The sequence below is a fragment of the Typopeltis vanoorti genome, chromosome 9 (genome assembly GCF_054136105.1).
Source record: "Typopeltis vanoorti isolate ZY-2024b chromosome 9, IOZ_Tvanoo_1.0, whole genome shotgun sequence".
In the NCBI taxonomy this organism is placed as follows: domain Eukaryota; kingdom Metazoa; phylum Arthropoda; class Arachnida; order Uropygi; family Thelyphonidae; genus Typopeltis; species Typopeltis vanoorti.
The window spans coordinates 29872290-29896577 of record NC_143557.1 but is presented as its reverse complement, the minus strand read 5'-3'; the positions used below and the strand labels follow the sequence as shown (position 1 = coordinate 29896577).

General features: G+C 36.3%; 1 protein-coding gene across 1 annotated transcript in view; it reads right to left on the bottom strand.

Annotated features, from left to right (window-relative positions):
* Agps (alkyldihydroxyacetonephosphate synthase) overlaps positions 1-24288 on the bottom strand; it is a 608793-nt gene that overhangs the window by 190010 nt on the left and 394495 nt on the right. The window contains exon 14 of the mRNA XM_090397415.1: positions 6282-6418. Within this exon, the coding sequence (XP_090253541.1) occupies positions 6282-6418 (137 nt within the window). The remainder of the gene's footprint in view (positions 1-6281; positions 6419-24288) is intronic.

Here is a 24288-nt window from a genome sequence, read left to right as displayed (position 1 = left end):
TGAAGTAACTATGATATGAAGCCCTTTGTCACCTGCATCAGTCAATTTCTACTTAGAACATATTGATCACTTCCTATTCTCCCCAATACATCCTAAATATCCTTTCCGGGTACAGCAGGTGGATGATGTGCTTGCCATCCAACCAGACTCAGAATCATTTCTACTGACTTTCTTAACCAAAATTAACAGTCCACACCCAAGCATCACCTTCACCATAGAAAATTAGCCTTCCTGGACATTCTCCTTTCCAAAACCCTATCTGGAATACTTCTGCTCACCATAAACCTACTTTCACAGGCAGCTATATTCAACAAGATTCTGTCCATCTATCTCAAAAATTAGACATCATCAAATGTTTGTTCAACAGAGAACATTATCTGCTCCAATTATGAAGATCCCCAACAAGAACTAGGCACCATCCAATGCATCATATTGTAAATGGTTTCACCACAAGGAAATTTAAACACATCCTCAACACTCACAAGACTGTCACTAAGTATCCTGAACCTGTACAGCAAGTCCCTATCCCACACATTGTGGATGTCTTGGAGGCAGTTGAAAAGATCCTGAAAAGATGTAGTTTAGTCCCTGCATTCTTACTTATCAACAAAATCTTCTCCTGGTTACCTGCCATGAAAGATAAACAGCTCCCTTTCTCTCTGGAATTTAAGAGGTTCAATGTGATTGCCTCCAATTGTTCTTTCGATAATCAGGACATTTGGTCAAAAAATGCCTACAAGAACACCAATCTTATAACAACAACAATAAACCTGAAAAATCTGACCTTGCTCAGTGTGGAGTAGATCCTAACATCAATATACTTGCCTTTTATATGCGTACCAGTTTAAGTTTGAGTAGTTATTTAAAGAGAGTTCTGAAGTACTTTCACACCATCCAAACTTGAAAGACCGTTACCAAGTTTTGAAAAAGTTTCATCTTCTCTCATTGAATTCAATGCGATTGAATTGAATTCAAAGCTGTATAACTAAGATGTATAACCACATAGCCTTTAAAGGAATGTGGAGAACCGACTAGGGCTTCTGACTTTATGTCCCATCCTCATTTTCTCATGTTGCACCCTGTTAGGTATCTACCTGGCTAAACGTATGAGGATGGGCTGGCAATTTGGGATTTAGCCGACCAAATTGTATTCTTATTGGCCTAAACAACAATATTAAATGATGGTACAATATGACAGAATTTCATGACGGCTGGGGCATCACCTGGTTAAACAAGGCCCCCGTTGTTTTCGCCAGGGAACCAGTGCGAACAGCGAAAAGTCAGCTACTGGAACAAATCCTAAAACACACCACAACTGAAGATCAGTACTATCAACATAAGAAGCCTGAATGGCACAAAAATGGAGCTAGCTGAGGAATTAGATAAGTACCACATCGACATAATAGGGGTGACTGAAACAAAAAAAGACCAAAACAGGTGAGCTATTTCTGAGCAATAAATACAAAATGTTATATTCAGGCAATGACAATCAAGGAAAAGAAGGAGTAGCCATAGTATTCAACACTAAATACAAGGCTAATCTTCTTGAATGGCAGGATTTCAAGTAGAGTGATGTGGGTAAATATCAGAATGGGGAACTGGACAATGAGACTTATTTGTGCCTATGGTCCCACAGAAGGTTCTCCAGGTAGAAGTGGAGGAATTTTTTGACGCTTTAGAAAAAGAAACTGATACAATGGAAAATTGGTCCTTGTTGGGGATCTAAATAGCAGAGTAGGAAATTATTGTCAGACATATAAAAATATTTTGGAAAAATTTGGAGAAAAGAGCAAAGCTAATAATGGCAAATACTTGCAGTATTTCTGCTCAGGACATGGACTGGTTATTACTAACACCATGTTCCAACATAAAAATGTGCACAAATTCACATGGAGAGAAGAGGCAAGGAATAAGAAAAGTCTCACTGACTATATTATTGTTGACAGTGATGTTTTCTCTCTGGTGCAGAACACCAGAGTGTTCTGCACCAGATGTGATCACTATTTAGTCTTGAGCAGGAAAAAATTGAATTTTGTATTGAAAATAATAGCATGTAAAAAAGTTTTAAAGCGAATAAAAGTTCAGCAGCTCTCAGATGTGAAGTGTAGACTAAAATACACAAAGCTTATTGAAGAAAAATGAAAGAGTTTGAGAACAGGAACCAAACCTTGGAGATTCAATGGCAAGTCTTGAAAAAAACTCTGATTGATTCAGCCAGAGAGGTAACTGGTGAGGTTGTCTGCAATGACAGAAAAATCAGAACTCCATGGTGGCCACAGGAAGTTAAAGAGGCAGTGGAGGAAAAGAAGAACGCATATCAAAAGTTCCTGGCAAATAAGTCAGCTTGTGCTCTTAGAGAATACAGAGACAAATGTAAGAAAACAAAACACTGTGTAAAACTAGCTAAACAAAAGTCATGGGAGGACTTTGGCAAGAACATAGAAAATAAATATTAAGAAGGTGGCAAGATATTCTACAGGTTGTTGAAGAAGCTCAGAAATGATGGAAAGAGTGCTGTAAAAGGAATTAGAGATGATAAAGATGACATGAAAACTGGAGAAAAAAGATATCCTTGAAATATGTAGTAATAACTTCGAAAAATTGCGAAATGAAACAAAAAGTGATAGCACATTGGTAAAAAAGACACACAGGCATACAGTCAGGGAGACATATCCATACTTGAAGTAGAAAAAGCCATCAAAGGGTTGAAATGTGGAAAAGCAGCAGGTGTAGATGATATTCGACCAGAAATGCTGAAGTATGGTGGTATAAAAGTCATACAGTGGCTGCACTGCATAGTTCAAAAAGTCTGGACAGAGGGATGAATTCCTGATGATTGGAGTAGAGCTCTCACAGTACCAATGTATAAAAAGGGAAATAAAACTAAATGTGAGAATTACAGAGGTATTTCCCTACTGAGTGTCCTGGTAAGATTTATGCCAATATACTTGAGAAGGATTGTGGATGAGAAGCTTGGTGGGGAACAAGCTGGATTCAGGCCAAATAGAGGCTGTCAGGATCAGATATTCACTTTACGACAAATAGTTGAAAAGTCATGGGAATATAAGAAAGATCTGTATTTAAGTTTTGTAGATCTGGAAAAGCATATGACAAGGTGCCAAGAGAGGAGTTATTCAATATGCTACAGTTGTATGGTGTCAGTGGATCATTATATCAAGCAATACTTAGTCTTTATTTGAGTTGTAAGTCAGCAGTTAGAATTGAAGGAAGTACAGGGAGATGGTTTCATGTTAAATCTGGTGTCAGACAAGGATGTACATTATCACCTCTGTTATTCATTATCTATATGGATAACGTTATGAAGGAAAGTGGTATTAAACCTGATATCAAAATCAGAGACGTTAATATCAGCTCCTTGCTTTATGCGGAAGATGTCATACTTCTAAATAAATCCGCTACAAGTCTGCAAGATTCCATGACTAAATTGAATTACTGTTGTGAGAGATATGGTATGAAGGTCAGCAATAACAAGATAATGAACATAGGCAGAAGCACTGGAAATATCAACTGCATTGTGAATGGAGAACCTATAGAAAAAGTAAAACATTTCAGCTACTTAGGCACGAATTTTAGTGAAGATGGTAAATTAAATATGGAAACAGACAACAGAATCAGCAAAGCTAGTATGGTAGGAAGTCAACTGAATAAATTTATATGGAATAAGAGAGAAATTAGTCAAAACACTAAATTAGCTGTATACAAGACAGTGTTCAAACCAATTTTAACTTATGGATCTGAGAGCTGGGTCAGAAGTAAAACACTTGACCAAAGACTAGAGACTGCAGATATGGGAGTCCTGAGAAAGATTAGGGGAATGAACAGATGGCATCAATAGCAATATCATATTAAAAACAAGGATATTAGAAAAGAACTTGACATTGTCAGCATCTAGGAATGCGTTAGCAGAGCTAATGTCAGGTGGTATGGTCACTTAAACAGAATGGGCGAGAAAAGATTAGCCAAACAAGTGTTCTCTGCCAGATTGGCAGGAAAAAGACCCAGAGGAAGACCAAGATATAGGTGGATTGATATGGTAAAGAGTGCCTTAGAAGATAGATATATATAAATATAAGATTTGACAATGTTGTGGCTTTGACAGGTAACAGATTGATTTGGCAGAAAATTGTAGGTAGGAAGTTAGTAATGATGTAAATTTTTCATGTAGTACTATCATATCCTATACACCCCTCGAGGGTAAATGTCAGGAATTTGATGACGATGATGTTATTCAATAATTTTATTTATCTAATTTTTGTTATTTTATTGTATTTCAGAGTTAATTATTTTAATTTTAACTTTAATTCCAATAATTTTATTTTGTAGTTATCCATACGGCACATTATCTGCTCCAGTTGATGCATGTTGCATCTTGGCTCTCTACAAATGATTAATGCTCTTTGTTCTAGCTTCAACTTTTATTATGCTGATATGCAAACAATGTCCCATCAATTTCTGGCCATTCCATTTATTATTCTTAGAACATCTAAGTATTATATATAATATAAAGTTAGATTATTATATTATTAGTAAGTATTATATTATATCACATAATTATTATTGTTTATTCTTGTGAATGTGTGTGTAATAATTGGTACTATGTCACAAGTGCCATTAAAAATTCAATACAGTAACATCCAGTTACAGTGCTTTGTTTTATGGCAATCTGTTCATATGGCACTTTTTGATTGTGACCAATGCCCATTTATAGAATTTCTATTGCAATATATACTGCATTTGCTCATAGAAAGCTTTTCAAATATGAAATGCCCATTTATATGACTATGTTCATACAATGGTTTTAGCAACATGATACTTCAGTGAATTGGCTGATGTACAGTATTTGTGAACCCAGTTTATTTATGAGAGAGTTGCTCACTACACCAATGTGTTTTGCGGTTTATAATTATTATTTTATTATACTGTCGTTAATAATGGCATATAAAATTCAAAGTAAGGTGCTGTTGCTCTGGTTTAGATGCAGATAAATGCTTTATTCGGATCATTTACACTTATATATATATGTGCGTGACTACTTAAAAGCATTTAACCATTACATGTATCTTCAAGTGAAGGAGGGAAAAAAAATAAAAGCTGTGATTAGCTGTACAATGGAATTCACGATATGACAGCAGGCTGGAACTTAACACATTATATGGATAGGACACGATGCCTGTAAATGTTAAAGTTATGTTAAATATAAAGAGCTAATAAGCTTCATTTTGGCAATGAAAACATTACTTAAATTAAGGGGATATTAAATCCCACATAGTTTTAAAACCGAATAAGAAACTCAAAGATTGGAATCAGAGAGTTTCTTGCCGAATATAGTAAACTATAAAGTATCGGCGACACTAGCGTTAGCAAATGCAAGTGATCCTAGTACATAGTACAATATCGGGAAGCTCATTGCAAAGGTGGGGGAGTTCAGATCGCTATTCTTAGGTATTTTCCATAATGTAAAAACACATTTCCTAGGAAATGTATGCTGTTATTACATTATGGAGGGAGGTCACTACCCAGACCGGTTTCAGCCTTTTTTGAGGCTTCATCAGTGAGTAGCTAGACCTAATACCAAAGTGTATAGCGAAAAGAACTTATATACTCTGCGAACGAGTTATCCAAACAGGTGCAACCATTAAGTTATTTAAATATAAAGAGCTAATAAGCTTCATTTCGGCAATGAAAACATTACTTAAATTAAGGGGATATTGCACCTGTTTGGATAACTCGTTCGCAGAGTATATAAGTTCTTTTCGCTATACACTTTGGTATTAGGTCTAGCTACTCACTGATGAAGCCTCAAAAAAGGCTGAAACCGGTCTGGGTAGTGACCTCCCTCCATAATGTAATAACAGCATACATTTCCTAGGAAATGTGTTTTTACATTATGGAAAATACCTAAGAATAGCGATCTGAACTCCCCCACCTTTGCAACGAGCTGCCCGATATAGTACTACGTACTAGGATCACTTGCATTTGCTAATGCTAGTGTCGCCGATACTTTATAGTTTACTATATTCGGCAAGAAACTCTCTGATTCCAATCTTTGAGTTTCTTATTCGGTTTTAAAACTATGTGGGATTTAATATCCCCTTAATTTAAGTTAAAGTTATGCATATTCCAAAACAGAATGATATAGAAAACAACCAAACACTATATGATACTGGCCTGTGTGTATATATTGCAATAGAAATTCTAGATTTTTAAAGGTGCAGTACATAATATGCATTTCTTTAAAATCATGTTTGGCATTATATTACCTGTCGTACTCCTTCAAATAACAGAGTCATAACACACATTTTATGCACATCAAATCCTTTTATATGAGTAACATAAAATTTCTTGAGTCCATCCATTAGGGAAACAAATGCAGACGGCTGAAGTTTAACAGCTTGACCTATATATATAAAAAAAAGAAGATACTTAAGATCATCTTAAAAAATTTATGATGGCTCTAATATTTGCAAATATTTACCGCTTTCTGAAAACATGACTTAAAAATGTGCAGTAGTTGAAGAAAAATAGCTGCAGCACAAGTAACGATTGATAGTGTGATAGCTGCTTTTGGAATTCTTTCATGGTCTGCTGTTATTATTTTTCTTATCAGTATACAGCATGTAATAAAATAAAACATTTCCATTTTGCAGTTCAAAAAAATTCATTAATCTGAAATGAATGTGTATGATGTAAATCACTTCAGACTTAATGTAATTTAATAATGCAATGTTTCGTATCCAGAAGTCATCATAGTAGAAGTTACGTTCACTATTATCATATAATAATAATAATAAATATGGTGTATACATGTATGGGAACCACATGTATGTGGTTATAAGCATCTTTATATAAAACACTAATTTTCTCTATTTGTGAAGTAATCAAAATTTGAAGACTGTAGCATGAGATGTTTACGACTACCAAGCTCCAAAAGATCATACTGAAAACTTATGACCATTACATTTTTTGTTTTGTATTTTAAAATTGTAATGTGGTTTTAATTATTACTACTGGTATTAGCAAAATAGGTATATCACCACATATATTTGTACATAAAGGAACACACAAAGTTGATACAGATAAGACCTTTGGTTGGAAAGGCTGGAAAATTTCCAGATCCCATCTATGATGAGAGGAACCATTATCAGGTGTTTAAAATCAAATGGTGAATTAGCAAAAGAAAGTACTTTCTTTTGCAAAGCTGCAATATTCTATTAGCTTGTGAAAGATAAAAACATATTTTTAAACTTATTTTCAGCATTTATGATAAGTTAATCTGAGAAAAAAAAAAAGCTAAACAAAATAAGTTCTATGATCAGAAACGCCTTTTATAATTATAAATGTTCTTTGATCAATATTAAATTGCATGATTTAATTCAAACTCGAACTCCCACAACAACTGCATATGTAGGAAAGCATGTAAAATTGCTTATGACTGAAAACTAACTAGTATTGTATTATTATAAAGCAGATGTAAATTCACAAATATGTTTTGTGTGATTCATGTCGTGTCAAGTGTCATCTCCTTCCAGGAGGTTGATGTTATGAATTTCTACCTGAGATCTATAATGTGCTGTAGAAAGATAAAATAGTGAGTTCTAATAATGCAATTAGTATCTTATGTCTGTGATACGTGTCTGAGGGACTGGTTTGTTCATTTTGACAGACCAAAAACCTGAATTTCCAGGAGAAAAATCCCACATCTCTGTATGAGAGTGGTGAACTCACCATTTTGATTGCAAACACCTGATAAGGGTTCTTCTTATCATAGATAGAATTCGAACTAGGATCTCTCCAAAAAGGGCCCATCTATGCCAACTGAGCTACAGAGGCTTCTTTGTGTAATTAGAACTATTATATATTTAACTACGTATAAAAGAACTAATCTTTTTATTCTTTCAATACAACAAGATTTATGCAAATGTATTTCAATTTACAATTTAGTTGTCCTTAAATTGTGAATAGTTACAGTTGCTACATCTTAATTCTTATAGAAAGAGTATTATTACTATTTAGATAGACCTCCTGGGAGTCAGGGACTTATTAATGGGAGAACCTACTATCTGCACCAAATGTCATACCTGTTCTTGAATTCATTCACACTACATAAAAAGTGCACCACGTCCAACAGCAATCCATTCCAATCATGAACCACTCTATGACAAAAAAATGCAACCCTCACCTCCGTCCTGACAGCATTCATTCTCAACTTCCAAGGTTGAATTTGTGTCCTTTCCCAATTGTCCATAAAATAAAAAATTATATCTGCTGAAATCCTCTATTCCTTTTAGAAGTTCATAAGTCTTAATGCAATTACCCCTCTTTCTCCCATTTGCCAGTGTCTGTATTCTACAAATTCAAAATTAGTATTTCACAATCCAGATATCATTTTTAACAACCTCCCTTACACTCGCTTTCCACTGTATTACAATTGCCATGGAAACTAGGAAACCAGACCTGTGCACAATAGTCAATGTGAGGAGTTATCAAGGCATTGTAAAGAGGCAAAATGAGGCATATCTTTACACGTCCAGATTCATTGCAGCATTGCAACTATTCTCTGAGTTGTATTTGCAATCAATGCTATATGGCTCTTCAAACTACAATTTCTTGTATTTTCCTCGATGATCCTTGGGATCAGATTCTTGTAGCATATTCTCACCAATATATAATAAATTTAGTTTAATCCTTTATCCAAGTGTGAGCAAACAAGGTTTGCGCCTGAAAGTATCTTCAGGACTGGGGTAAGGTTGTACAACACCAGAGCGACTCCATGCAAAGGTGGAGCAAGCTACCAACACTCCTATCTCAGTATCTCCCATAATGCAAAACACATCTCCTTGCAGATATGTCTAATGTTATGCATTAAGGGAAGGGCCACTACGCCGACTAGTTTCGACCTTTATTGAGGTCTCTTCAGTGGGAACCAGGCCCAAGTGGAGATACCAGTCACAAGCATTAGCAAGGTCATCTCTACCTATAGGAGTTGCCAACTGGTATTCCACCTTTTTAATAAATTACTCTGGATTTAGAGGAAGATGTTGAAAGTTTATTTTTCACTTGGTTACAATATAATACATTTAGTTTAATTCTTAATCCAAGTGTGAACAAACAAAGTTTGCGCCTGAAAGTATCTTCAGGACTGGGGAAAGGTGGTACAACACCAGGGCGACTCCTTGCAAAAGTGGAGCATACTTTCAGGCGCAAACTTTGTTTGCTCACATTTGGATAAAGGATTAAACTAAATTTATTATATTCTAACCAAGTGAAAAATAAACTTTCAACATCTTCCTCTAAATCCAGAGTAATTTATTAAAAAGGTGGCACACCAATTGGCAACTCCTATAGGTAGAGATGACCTTGCTAATGCTTCTGACTGGTATCTCCACTTGGGCCTGGTTCCCACTGAAGAGACCTCAATAAAGGTCGAAACTAGTCTGGGTAGTGGCCCTTCCCTTAATGCTTAACATTAGACATATCCGCAAGGAGATGTGTTTTGCATTATTGGAGATACTGAGATGGGAGTGTTGGTAGCTTGCTCCACCTTTGCAAGGAGTCACCCTAGTGTTGTACCACCTTACCCCAGTCCTGAAGATACTTTGTTTGCTCACACTTGGATAAAGGATTAAACGAAATTTATTATATTCTAACCAAGTGAAAAATAAACTTTCAACATCTAATCACACCAAAGTGCAGATTTTACATTTAGATTCATATTTCCATATTCATATACCCACAATTCCAGCCTATTCAAATCATTCTGCAATTATCACATAAACTGCACTCCTTACCTAACTCTGTATCATCTGCAAATAGCTGTATGCCACATGCCAAATCCACTCCAATGTTATTAGTGTATTTATTGAATAACAAAGGACCAATGAATGTTCCTTATGGAAAACCACTGGTTATATTATATCTTGCAGACTCAAATCCACCAAATATCAATTTTTGATATCTGTCAGTCAGCCATTCCCCCTAATACCTATACAATATTTTATAATTCAATCTCATATTCTCAAATTAATGCAATAGTCTTCCATACTGCATTCTGTCAAAAGCTTTAGCAAAATCCAAAAGTATCATGGTGTATCCATTCATCATCATCAAATGACTGACATGTACCCTCAAGGAGGTGTACAGGATATGATAATACTACATAAAAAATTTACATCATTATTAACTTGATATCTACAATTTTCTCCAAATCAGTCTGTTATCTGTCAAGACTCCAAAATTATGACATCTTCTAAGGCACTTTTTAGAGTATCAATCCACATATATCTTGGTCTACCTTGGGATCTTTTTCCTGCCAAACTTGCAGAATACACTTGTTTTGCTAATCTCTTTCCTTGCCCATTCTGTTCAAGTGACCATACCACCAGAGATTAGCTCTGCTAACACATTCGTGGATACTGACAATGTCAGGTTCTTTCCTAATATCCTCATTTTTAATATGATATTGCAATTGATGCCATCTGTTCATGCCCCCCCCCCTCCTAATCTTTCTCAGGATTCTAATATCTGTGATCTGTAGTCTTTGGTCAAGTGATTTACTTCTGACCCAGCTCTCAGATCCATAAGTTAAAATTGGTTTGAACACTGTCTTGTATACAGCAAATTTAGAGTTTTGACTAATTTCTCTAAATTTATATGGAATAAATTTATTCCATATAAATTTATTCAGTTGACTTCCTACCATACTGGCTTTGTTGATTCTGTTGTCTATTTCCATATTTAATTTACCATCTTCATTAAAAATCGTGCCTAAGTAGCTGAAATATTTTATTTGTTCTACAGGTTCTCCATTCATAATGCAGTGATATGTTCAATGTTTCTACCTTTTTTCATAGCCTTTGTCTTGTTATTGCTGACCTTCATACCATATCTATTACAACAGTTATTCAATTTAGTCAGAGAATCTTGAAGACTTGTAGCAGATTTATTTAGAAGTATAACATCTTCCGCATAAAGCGAGGAGCTGACATTAACATCTCCAATTGTGATATCAGGTTTAATACCACTTTCCTTCATAATGTGATCCATATAGATAATGAATAACAGAGGGAATAATGTATTGTCTGACACCAGATTTAACATTAAACCATCTTCCTGTACTTCCTTCAATTCTAACTGCTGATTTACAACTCAAATAAAGACTCAGTATTGTTTGATATAATGCCCTATTGACACCATAGCGTTTTGAATAGCTTCTCTGTTGGCACCTTGTCATATGCCTTTTCAAAATACAGATCTTTGCTGTACTCCTATATGATTTCTCAATTATTTGTTTTAAAGTGAAAATCTGATCCTGACAGCCTCTATTTGGCCTGAATCCAACTTGTTCTTCACCAAGCTTTTCTTCCACAATTCTTCTCAACCCTTTCTCAAGTATACTTGAGAAAGGGTTGAGAAGGATTGCATAAATCTTATGCAATCCTTCTTAGAAAGGGTTGCATAAATCTTATCAGGAACAATCAGTAGAGAAATACCTCTGTAATTCTCACATTCAGTTTCATTTCCCTTTTTATATATGGGTAGCATGAGAGCTCTACTCCAATAATTGGAATTCATCCCTCTGTCCAGGCCTTCTGAACTATGCAGTGCAGTCACTGTAAGACTTTTATAATTTCATACTTGAGCATTTCGGGTTGAATATCATCTATTCCAGCTGCCTTTCCACATTTCAGGGTTTTGATGGCTTTTTTCCTACTTCAACTATAGATATGTATTCCTGACTCCTGGTCAGTGTTTTTTACTACTGTTGTTTCATTTAGCAATATTTCAAAGTAATTACTCCATACTTCAAGGATATCTTTTTCGAGTTTTCATGTCATCTTTATCATCTCTAATTCTTTTACAGTATTCTTTCCATCATTTCTGAGCTTCTTCAACAACCTGCAGAATATCTTGCCACCTTCTTGATATTTATTTTTTATGTTCTTAGGAAAGTCTTCCCATGACTTTAGTTTAGCTAGTTTTACACAGTGTTTTGCTTTCTTCCATTTGTCTCTGTATTCTCTAAGAGCACAAGCTGACTTATTTGCTGGGAACTTTTGATATGCTGTCTTCTTTTCCTTCACTGCTTCTTTAACTTCCTGTGTCCACCATGGAGTTCTGATTTTATATGCTTGCAGACAACCTCATCACATGCCTCTGGCTGAACTCCAAGTTTTCGTTCCTGTTCTCAAACTCTTTCACTTTTTCTTGTATAATATTTGTTTTTGTCTACAGTTCACATCTGAGAGCTGCTCAACTTTTATTCGCTTTAAATCTTTCTTACATGTTCTTCTTTTAAATAAGAAATTCAATTTTATTTTGCTCAAAACTAAATGGTGATCACTTCCAATTTCAAATCCTCTGTGTCCTGCACCAGGAAGAAAACATCACTATTGACAATAACATAGTCAATGAGACTTTTCTTATTCCTTGCCTCTTCTCTCCATGTGAATTTGTGCTCATTTTGATGTTGGAACATGGCATAAGCACCTGAGCAGAAATCCAACAGGTATTTGCCATTATTATTAGCTTTGCTCTTTAATTCAAATTTTGCCAAAATATTTTTGTATGTCTGACAGTCATTTTCTACTCTGCTATATAGATTCCCAACTAGGATCAACTTTTCCTTTTTCATTGTGTCAGTTGCTTTCTCTAAAGCCTCAAAAAATTCTTCCACTTCTACCTTAGTAGAACCTTGTGTGGAACCATAGGCACAAATAAGTCTCATTGTCCACTTCCCCATTCTGATAATTTCCCACATCATTCTAATTGAGATTGCCTACTATTCAAGAAGATCAGTCTTTTATTTAGTGTTGAATACTATGGCTACTTCTTCTTTTCGTTGTTTGTCATTGCCTGAATATAACATTTTGTATTTATTGCTCAGAAAAATCTCACCAGTTTTTGTCCTTTTTTTTCAGTCACCCCTATTATGTCGATCTGAAACTCATCCAATTCCTCATTTAGCTCCATTTGTTTGCCATCCAGTCTTCTTATGTTGATAGTAGTGATGTTGAACTCTGGTGATGTTAAGTTGGTGTATATTTTAGGATTTATTCCAGTAGCTGACTTTTTGCTGTTTGTCCTGGTTCCCTGGTGAAAACATTGGGGCCATGTTTAACTGGGTGATGCACAAGCCATCATGAAATTCTGTCATGTTGCCATTATTTTATATTTTGGTTTAAGCCAATAAGAATACAATTTGGTCGCTAAATCCCATGCCAGCTCATCCTCGTTTGTTCATTCAGTATCCAGGCAAATATCAACAGGATGCACCATGAGAAGGTGAGGATTGATCATTAGGTCAGAAGTCCTGGTCGGTTCTCCACGTTCCTTTAAAGGCTATGTGAGGATCTCCTCTCAGTTTTACAGCTTTGATGCTTAAGTAACCCGTGTATTCATTCCTGTTGTCTAATTCAATGGTAACATTATCACAGAAAGTGAGCAAGTTCCCAAATATGACCTTCCCTTAGTAAACCCCATGCTGTTCGTTGCAAAGTAGAGATTCTCTGTAAACCATTTTTGAATGAGTCCTAACCTACTTTTCCAAAATCTTCACCACCACTTCTGAGATACTGATTGGGCGACAGTTGGATACACTGGTCTTTGCACTACTCTTGTCTAATGGAATTACCATACATTCTTTCCATTCCAGTGGAATCATCTCTGTTCTGAGACTCAAATTATATAGCCTAGTCAAAGGAATAGCCAGTTTTTCAGCTTTCGTGCTGACATCCCATCAGTCTATACTGTAGAATTCTTATTCAGTTTGTGCAACAGCTGAAGTACACCTCCTTCATATACTTGAGTTTCTTAATCCAGTAGCAGTGCGCTCAATGTTCCATACATCAGATTGATAGCTCATAGAAAAATGGCAACTCATTAGGTGAACTATCTCTTCTGCAGTCATCACCCACATATCTATATTCAGTAGAGTTATTCTTTCATATTCATCATTTCTTATTTTTTCCTTCCATCATTTTTTATTTTTTTACATATCTCTTACTTAATTAGATTCCACATCAAATTCCACTCCTACATTATATATTCTTTGAAGTCTAAGGACACATTCTGATAATGCATCATTTAAACATTTTTTAAATGTTTCCCATGCACTGTCAATATCCTTCCCAACAACTGTTACCATAGTACAGAATGCAGGGTACTCCTCAAATGGTCATAATTTCCTTCCTTGTAGTTCACAGCATGTAACCCTTTCTGAATTGAATGGAACATTCATAAACATAAACATAGCAACTTTCCAGTTGAGTACTACATGATCACTGCCACCAACTGAAGGTAAAATAGTTACTTCTTTAATTACCCCCCCCCCGTGACACTATAATCAGATCTAACACTTTTTTTTACCTAGAGTTCCTTCTGTCACATGCTGCTTGAGGAAGTTGTTTTGCAACAGTTCAATAAATTCAGTTTCATTCTTCTCATGAGATTTCACAGCTACCCAATCAATGTTTAGATAATTAAACTCCCCCCCCCCCATTACGATTACTCATTTCTCACCCATCATCTTTATTTGAGAATGCATTTTTTCTTCTTCACTAGCAACTGATCCACTAGGTCTGTAACAACACCCTACCATATATTTAATCTTGCTAGCCTTCCCCTCACACTAGATAGAAACTCTGCATGAAAAACTGTTAATATTATTGCAGTCATAGGTGTCGACTTTAAATGGATTCAAGTCATCTAATATCATTTGCAGCACCCTACTCCCTGCCCACTCCTCTCCTATCCTGCCCTGTCTATCCTTGCTGAAAATATTATTATTATTATTATTCAGGCCTCCATGGAGTCAAAAGACTTTGTTGCGGGAGGTCCTTCCTAAGAAACACAAATTCTTTCAAGACTCATCAAGGGGAGCCCCCCCCCCCCCAAGAAACACAAAGTCTATCATACCACTCCTTAAACTCATTGATCGTTCTCGCTCTCACCACTCCATCATGCAATGCATTCCATGGTTCAACCACCCTCCATGCAAAGAAACCACTCCTCACCCTCTTGTCATCATTTCTTCCTGCTGTTCAACCAAGCGAAAGAACTCCCCAATGTCAATCCTGTAACCACCTCTCAACAGTTTAAAAGTCTCAAACATATCACCTCTCCTTCTTCTGTTCCACCAAACTCTACAGTCCACATTCCCTCAGCCGATCCTCATAACAATCATTGTACAGTCCTGAAACCATCTTTGTTATCTGCCTTTGTACCCTTTCCACAGTTAATTTATCCCCTTCAAATCCTGAGGACCAAATCTGAGAACAACAGTCTAAGTGTGGTCTGATCAGGGTCTTATAAAACGGAATGATAACTGTTTTATCCCTGCAGATCAGCGTCCTTCTCATTATTACAGCAATCCTCTGAGTTACCTTCACCACCTTTGCAATATGTCCCCTAAATTTCAGGTTTCTATCAATCGTCAACCCCAGATCTCTTGTCTCTTCTACTTCCTCCAGTATAACTCCTCCCATTGAGTATGCACTGTCCCATCGATGTTTCCCAAACCTCAAGACCTTACATTTTCCTGCATTAAACCGACACACCCATTCATTTGCCCATTTAGCTAGCTTATTCAAATCCTCTTGCAGGGCTGCCGCATCTGCACTATTTACTAATAATCCTTCCTAGCTTCGCATCATCTGCAAACAACTGAATATCCCCTTGCAATCCACTGGCAATGTCATTGATATAAAGGTTAAACAATATAGGTCCCAGTACTTAGCCCTGCGGGACCCTCTGTAACCCTCTGCTTCCTTGAAATTGCTCCACCATACACAACTCTCTGATACCTATCAGACAGCCAATCCTGAATCCAGTTGAACCAATCTGACATCCAGATCCATGTGCTGCAACTTGAATATCAGCTTATCATGTGGCACCCTGTCAAATGCCTTCGCTAAGTCTAAGAAAATGGCAGTATATGCCTTTCCCTCATCTAATGCTTTTGTAACTTTATCATAAAAGACTAGCATGAATGATATAATCACGTAATCACAAGAAAGATATTTATTTAACCAAATATTTCGGTCTGGAAATAGCAGACCATCGTCGGTGGTATTACAAGAACAGTTTAAAAAATATACAAGCTAGAATACTAACAATAGATCGTTGAAATTAGAACATGCCGCGTGATGTTATATCACTAAGTATGAAACGAAATATTTTGAAGTAGAAACATGATTGAATTTGCTATTAAAAAAAAAAAAAAAAAAAAAAAAAAAAAAAAAAAAAAAAAATTAATGGGTAATCTTGATTAGGCTTTCCCAGATTTTTGATATAGATATGCAGTCATTACGATTCAGGTTGGGATGATGGAGCAAGGCCTCCACGCTTTCCTTGAACAAACGTTCGAACCTATAACGGGATCTATGTAAGAGGCGCGTTTTGGACCAAAGGATGCTGTGGTCAGTTTCAATCCCGTGTTGAGCCAAACCAGACTTTTCAGGTTTATTGTGAAGAATGGATGATTGATGTTCTTGGATTCTTTTTTCAAGAGAACGTCCAGTCTGTCCAAAGTAAGAGAGATCACAGTTGCAAGGAATTTGATAAACTCCAGGAAGAGATAAAGTTGAGCGTTTGTCTTTAGGAGAAGGAAATTGAGAAGACAATTTGTTAATAGGAGAATACGTAGCTGTTAAATCATATTTCTTCAAAATTCTTGCGATAGGTTCTGAAATACCGGAGATATAAGGAATAGGTACTCGACGTATTGAATCTTTGTTGTTTTGTGGAGGATTATAAGATGTAAGAAGACGTTGAATACTTTTTTCAGAAAAGCCATTGAGTTTCATGTGTTGCTGGATAGTAGAAAGTTCTTTCTGTAGATAATCAAAAGTAGAACAATTAGTTTTGGCTCTTTTGATGAGACATTTTATAATTCCTGTTTTATGACATGGATGATGGGCTGATTCTTTCAGAATATAACGACCTGTGAATGTTGGTTTCCTGTATACTGTAGTTGTAAGAATATTTGAAGATGATCGGATGAGGAGAACGTCTAAAAAAGATAACTGGTTGTTTTCTTCTAATTCCATAGTAAACTTTATGCGATGATGTAAGGAATTAATACTGTTTAAAAAGGAAGATAAAGTGTTTTTACTGTGAGGCCAAATAGCAAATATGTCATCTATATATCTTACCCAAAAAGATGGTAGAGGGAAACTAGATGTGAAGAGGACTTTTTCTAAATGTTCCAAATAAAAGTTGGCTAAAGCTGGAGAAAGAGGACTTCCCATGGCTGTTCCTTCTACTTGGCTATAAAATTTGTTTTGACATATGAAATAACCAGAATGTATAACGAAATCGAATAGTTTTATAATATCTTGAGGAAAGATGTCAGCAAGTAGTTTTAAAGTTTCCTTAAGAGGTACATTGGTGTATAAAGATTCTATATCAAAACTAACCATAAGATCTGTAGGTTGTAATGAGACATCTTTTAATTTTTCTAAGAAATCTGAGGAGTTTTTTAAAAAAGAACTCGAGTTGCCAATGTAAGATTTCAGTAATTTAGCTAGATATTTGGCTATACGGTAAGTAGGAGAATCAATGCAATCTACTATTGGACGAAGAGGATAGTCAATCTTATGGATTTTTGGAAGGCCATAAAATCTAGGAGGTCTTGCAAAATGAGTTTTAAGTCTTTCAATTGTGTCTTTATCCAAACTGATGACTTCATCAAGGAGAGAATTTAATTTCTTTAGTTGTCTGTTGGTTGGATTATAATCAATTTCTTGATATGTGGAGCGATCTCGAAGCAAAAGAGAAAGTTTTCTTCTGTAATTTACTGAGTCCATAACTACTGTTGCTTTTCCCTTGTCAGCTTTAGTGATAATGAGGTGATTATTTTTTCTCAAGGACTGTAAAGATTTCATTTCAGAAGGAGATATGTTAGAAGGAGGAAGTTTAGCCTTAAGTAGAGAAGAAGCGACTTCTAGGCGAAGAGCATTAGCTTTATCGCTGGTTAGATGATTAAGATTCCTTTCAATGTTAACTAGGAAATCTAGATATGGTATTTTATTTGGAACAATAGAAAAATCATGTCCTTTTGAAAGGATGAGGGTTTCGCTTTTAGTCAAAGGACGTCCGGATATATTTACAATCCAATTATCTGGAGTTATGAATGGCTTGGATTGTTTAGACGAAAGAGCCTCATATTTACGGTTAAGATGTTGACTTAGTTTATTATAAGCACGTTGAGTAGAACGTTTAGCTACATTTAGAACTATGTGAGAAAGATGTGGATCCAAATTTGTGGATATATAGGTGCGTAAATCAGAAGTCTGATGACTGTGAATAGCAAGATCACGTTTAGCAGCTTTAAGTTGATTACGGATTAGAGATAAACTTGTGTTCCGGTAAATATTATGAGCTCCAGGAGATTTTATTGTTTCTTTAATCTTAGCGAAATTGGGAATAATCTTGTTGTCGCGGCACTTTTTTAAGAAATTAATCTTTGCTCGTAACCTACCTTGTATAACTGAAAGTTTTCCTAATTTACCAGTTATTTTGGTAGCATTTTCCCCGTGAAGGATAAGAATTTGTTGTTTTAAGGATACTTGCGACATAAGACTGAATGATATAATCACGTAATCACAAGAAAGATATTTATTTAACCAAATATTTCGGTCTGGAAATAGCAGACCATCGTCGGTGGTATTACATTTTTTTTTTTTTCAGTCTTATGTCGCAAGTATCCTTAAAACAACAAATTCTTATCCTTCACGGGGAAAATGCTACCAAAATAACTGGTAAATTAGGAAAACTTTCAGTTATACAAGGTAGGTTACGAGCAAAGATTAATTTCTTAAAAAAGTGCCGCGACAACAAGATTATTCCCAATTTCGCTAAGATTAAAGAAACAATAAAATCTCCTGGAGCTCATAATATTTACCGGAACACAAGTTTATCTCTAATCCGTAATCAACTTAAAGCTGCTAAACGTGATCTTGCTATTCACAGTCATCAGACTTCTGATTTACGCACCTATATATCCACAAATTTGGATCCACATCTTTCTCACATAGTTCTAAATGTAGCTAAACGTTCTACTCAACGTGCTTATAATAAACTAAGTCAACATCTTAACCGTAAATATGAGGCTCTTTCGTCTAAACAATCCAAGCCATTCATAACTCCAGATAATTGGATTGTAAATATATCCGGACGTCCTTTGACTAAAAGCGAAACCCTCATCCTTTCAAAAGGACATGATTTTTCTATTGTTCCAAATAAAATACCATATCTAGATTTCCTAGTTAACATTGAAAGGAATCTTAATCATCTAACCAGCGATAAAGCTAATGCTCTTCGCCTAGAAGTCGCTTCTTCTCTACTTAAGGCTAAACTTCCTCCTTCTAACATATCTCCTTCTGAAATGAAATCTTTACAGTCCTTGAGAAAAAATAATCACCTCATTATCACTAAAGCTGACAAGGGAAAAGCAACAGTAGTTATGGACTCAGTAAATTACAGAAGAAAACTTTCTCTTTTGCTTCGAGATCGCTCCACATATCAAGAAATTGATTATAATCCAACCAACAGACAACTAAAGAAATTAAATTCTCTCCTTGATGAAGTCATCAGTTTGGATAAAGACACAATTGAAAGACTTAAAACTCATTTTGCAAGACCTCCTAGATTTTATGGCCTTCCAAAAATCCATAAGATTGACTATCCTCTTCGTCCAATAGTAGATTGCATTGATTCTCCTACTTACCGTATAGCCAAATATCTAGCTAAATTACTGAAATCTTACATTGGCAACTCGAGTTCTTTTTTAAAAAACTCCTCAGATTTCTTAGAAAAATTAAAAGATGTCTCATTACAACCTACAGATCTTATGGTTAGTTTTGATATAGAATCTTTATACACCAATGTACCTCTTAAGGAAACTTTAAAACTACTTGCTGACATCTTTCCTCAAGATATTATAAAACTATTCGATTTCGTTATACATTCTGGTTATTTCATATGTCAAAACAAATTTTATAGCCAAGTAGAAGGAACAGCCATGGGAAGTCCTCTTTCTCCAGCTTTAGCCAACTTTTATTTGGAACATTTAGAAAAAGTCCTCTTCACATCTAGTTTCCCTCTACCATCTTTTTGGGTAAGATATATAGATGACATATTTGCTATTTGGCCTCACAGTAAAAACACTTTATCTTCCTTTTTAAACAGTATTAATTCCTTACATCATCGCATAAAGTTTACTATGGAATTAGAAGAAAACAACCAGTTATCTTTTTAAACGTTCTCCTCATCCGATCATCTTCAAATATTCTTACAACTACAGTATACAGGAAACCAACATTCACAGGTCGTTATATTCTGAAAGAATCAGCCCATCATCCATGTCATAAAACAGGAATTATAAAATGTCTCATCAAAAGAGCCAAAACTAATTGTTCTACTTTTGATTATCTACAGAAAGAACTTTCTACTATCCAGCAACACATGAAACTCAATGGCTTTTCTGAAAAAAGTATTCAACGTCTTCTTACATCTTATAATCCTCCACAAAACAACAAAGATTCAATACGTCGAGTACCTATTCCTTATATCTCCGGTATTTCAGAACCTATCGCAAGAATTTTGAAGAAATATGATTTAACAGCTACGTATTCTCCTATTAACAAATTGTCTTCTCAATTTCCTTCTCCTAAAGACAAACGCTCAACTTTATCTCTTCCTGGAGTTTATCAAATTCCTTGCAACTGTGATCTCTCTTACTTTGGACAGACTGGACGTTCTCTTGAAAAAAGAATCCAAGAACATCAATCATCCATTCTTCACAATAAACCTGAAAAGTCTGGTTTGGCTCAACACGGGATTGAAACTGACCACAGCATCCTTTGGTCCAAAACGCGCCTCTTACATAGATCCCGTTATAGGTTCGAACGTTTGTTCAAGGAAAGCGTGGAGGCCTTGCTCCATCATCCCAACCTGAATCGTAATGACTGCATATCTATATCAAAAATCTGGGAAAGCCTAATCAAGATTACCCATTAATTTTTTTTTTTTTTTTTTTTTTTTTTTTTTTTTTTTTTTTTTTTTTTTAATAGCAAATTCAATCATGTTTCTACTTCAAAATATTTCGTTTCATACTTAGTGATATAACATCACGCGGCATGTTCTAATTTCAACGATCTATTGTTAGTATTCTAGCTTGTATATTTTTTAAACTGTTCTTGTAATACCACCGACGATGGTCTGCTATTTCCAGACCGAAATATTTGGTTAAATAAATATCTTTCTTGTGATTACGTGATTATATCATTCAGTCTTATGTCGCAAGTATCCTTAAAACAACAAAAGACTAGCATATTGCTAAAACAAGAGTGCCCCTTCACAAATCCATGTTGACTCTCACAGATAACATTACCCTCATCTGCCCAATGCTGTATACGGTCCACTACTTTCTCCAAGATCTTACTAACTACTGATAACACACAAACTGGCCTATAATTAGACACTTCCAGTCTGCTACCGCAGCCAGACTTTCATTGAAAAGCCAGGTCACAGGCACTATCAGTTCCCTAGCACATTCTCTCAAAACTCGTGGTGAAATACCATCCAGTCCCACAGTTTTACTGACATCCAGAGTACTCAGTATTTGAAACACACTCTCTCCTCCTGTACCTCTAAACATTGAATCTGCTCAATCCCTCTAGCATTAAAACTGACTCCACCAGGATGAAATACTCCAATAAAGTGTTCATTGAACAATTCCACTATGTCATCTGCATCAGTCACTCTATTCCCATTTTTATCCCACAATATCATTCTTCCACAGTCATTTCTCCTCCTACTGGTCACAGCTAAAAAATTCCCTAGGATTTTCTTTTGATCTTAGGGCCAATCTCCTCTCATATTCCAGTTTCGCTTTCCTTACCACACTAGTCACTCTTCTGGCCTGTGTCGTAGATTCTTCATGCATCCTCTCTTCACCTGTCTCCTTATATCTCTTCCATAGCCTCTTTTTCACATGCAATTCCTGTTTAATATTGTTTGTCATCCACTTTACTCCAAATTGTGTCCTCTTGTTCACTCGTGGTATACACCTTACCATTGCTGCTAACAAATATTCTTTCACAATTTCCCATGCACTAATGATATCCCGGCCTTCCAATTCCTCCCTCCATGAAACTTTCTGAAGTTGACATCTAAGACTATTATAATCATCTGCATTATAATTCCACATAAGTTCCCGTCTCTTTGATACTCCTGCATGTCTATTCATATTCCAAGTCAAAACCATATGCTCACTCTCTCTCTCCAACTGGTGGGAGAGATGTCATCTCAGTTATTATCAACTCTTCTGATGCTGTAACCAAATCCAAAACTCTTGTTCCCTCATGTTGCCTAAGACATTTGTCCCTCAAGAATTCTAGAAATTCTATTCCCTTATTGCTACATGCATCTTCCTCTCCTCAGTTTATTCTACTGTAGATAAAATATCTCCCATAACAATCATTCTTCTTGCACTTGCCAAACTCAACTGTCTAAATATTTCCTGGTCCCCACCCTCTGTGCTCCTGGGTCTGTAGCACCACCCAACTAAATATCCAGTCTTGCCCACCTCTACCTCACACCATACACTTTCAAAATCATTAGTGCCACTGCCTTCCAAAGTCTCCACTGTTAGAGGACATAGGTGGTCACTTATCATAAGCAGCACTCCACCACCATGCTTCCCCTTCCTATCCTGCCGAAAAATGCTGTACCCAGCGACTTCTATTCCTGTCAATATATCCTCTTCTGGCAACCAAGTCTCAGTGATCTCAATAATTTTTGGCCAAGTTGATGCTATCTGTGCCACCAATTCCTCTCCTTTATTCCGGATATACCTGGCATTAGTATAAAGCATATAAATGCCGTTGTTTCTATGCCCAGCATTATCCCCTTGAGACTCCACTGGGCTCGGTGTTAACTGATGTTGTCCCCCTTCTCCCAAGTACCCATTCCCACAAGAGGTCACCCCTGCTACCATCCTCCCTGGGACACACTGACTTTTTCAGAACAGCAATCTCTCCAGATGCCTATGTCCTTCCTCATTCAAATGTAAACGGTCTCTCGCATACAATTCCTCTCTGTCCTCAAATGCACTCCAAGCATCCACATATTCCAGTCCTCTCTTGTCACATATTCTAGCTATTATGTCATTCAATATTACCGCTCTTCTGCTCAGCTTGTCATTATCATACCTAAGCAACACACATACTATCTTTCCTCTCTCTGTCTTCTTTCGTACCACCTCAAGCAAGAATCTCATATCTCTTGCTGTCCTATTTACACCACCACTCAAGTCATTTGTTCCCACCATCACAATCATTTCATCCACCCTTTCATCTCTTTAACAGCCAAAGCCACACTTTCTGTCATTCCTCTTGGCAAACACTCCTCATGCATCCTATCTTGAACACCATGGATCATTGAGTCCCCATATATTATACCTCTTACCATTCCCTCTCTCCTATTGTTTCCATTTTCTCCCCTTCTTTCATTCCCTCTCTCCTACTGTTTCCATAGTCTCCTCTTCTAGCACTCCCATACCCCTCTCCTACTGTTTCCATTCTCTCCTCTTCTAGCACTCCCATGCCTCTCTCATTTCATCTCTCCTACTGTTTCCATTCTCTCCTCTTCTAGCACTCCCATACCTCTCTCCCCCTATTGTTTCCATTCTCTCCTCTTCTAGCACTCCCATACCCCTCTCTCTCTCTCTCCTACTGTTTCCATTCTCTCCATTTCCACATCCAATTCCATTCTCTCCTCTCCTATCATTCCCAAAACTCTTTCCCTCCCCTACTCTGATTTGCCTTGCATTTATCCCTTCCATTCTCCTAATTTCATCTTTCATACTTCTCCCAAGACATCCCACTTCCTCTTTCAGCTCCACAATCTCCCTCTGCAGGTCAGTCACTCTTAATCGAAATTCACTCTCCCAAACAAAACCATCTCCTAAAGTTTAACAGTCACTCACGCCTTCTACACTGTCAACTATTATTTTCTCATTCATATTTTTTTCTTCATTCTCTCCTATCACACTACACGTCTTCCGGAATTCATTTCCCGATCCTGGAGCAACAAGGTCAGTTATTGAGATATCTACTGCATTTATTTCCTCCCACTGCCTACACTTTATGCACACATGAACCCTCCCCCAACTCTCTCTCTCTCTCACAAGCCAGATATTCAATTCCCGAGATGCATACATACCGCAAGTACTGCATGCCACAAACTCCTTTATCATATTGCTTA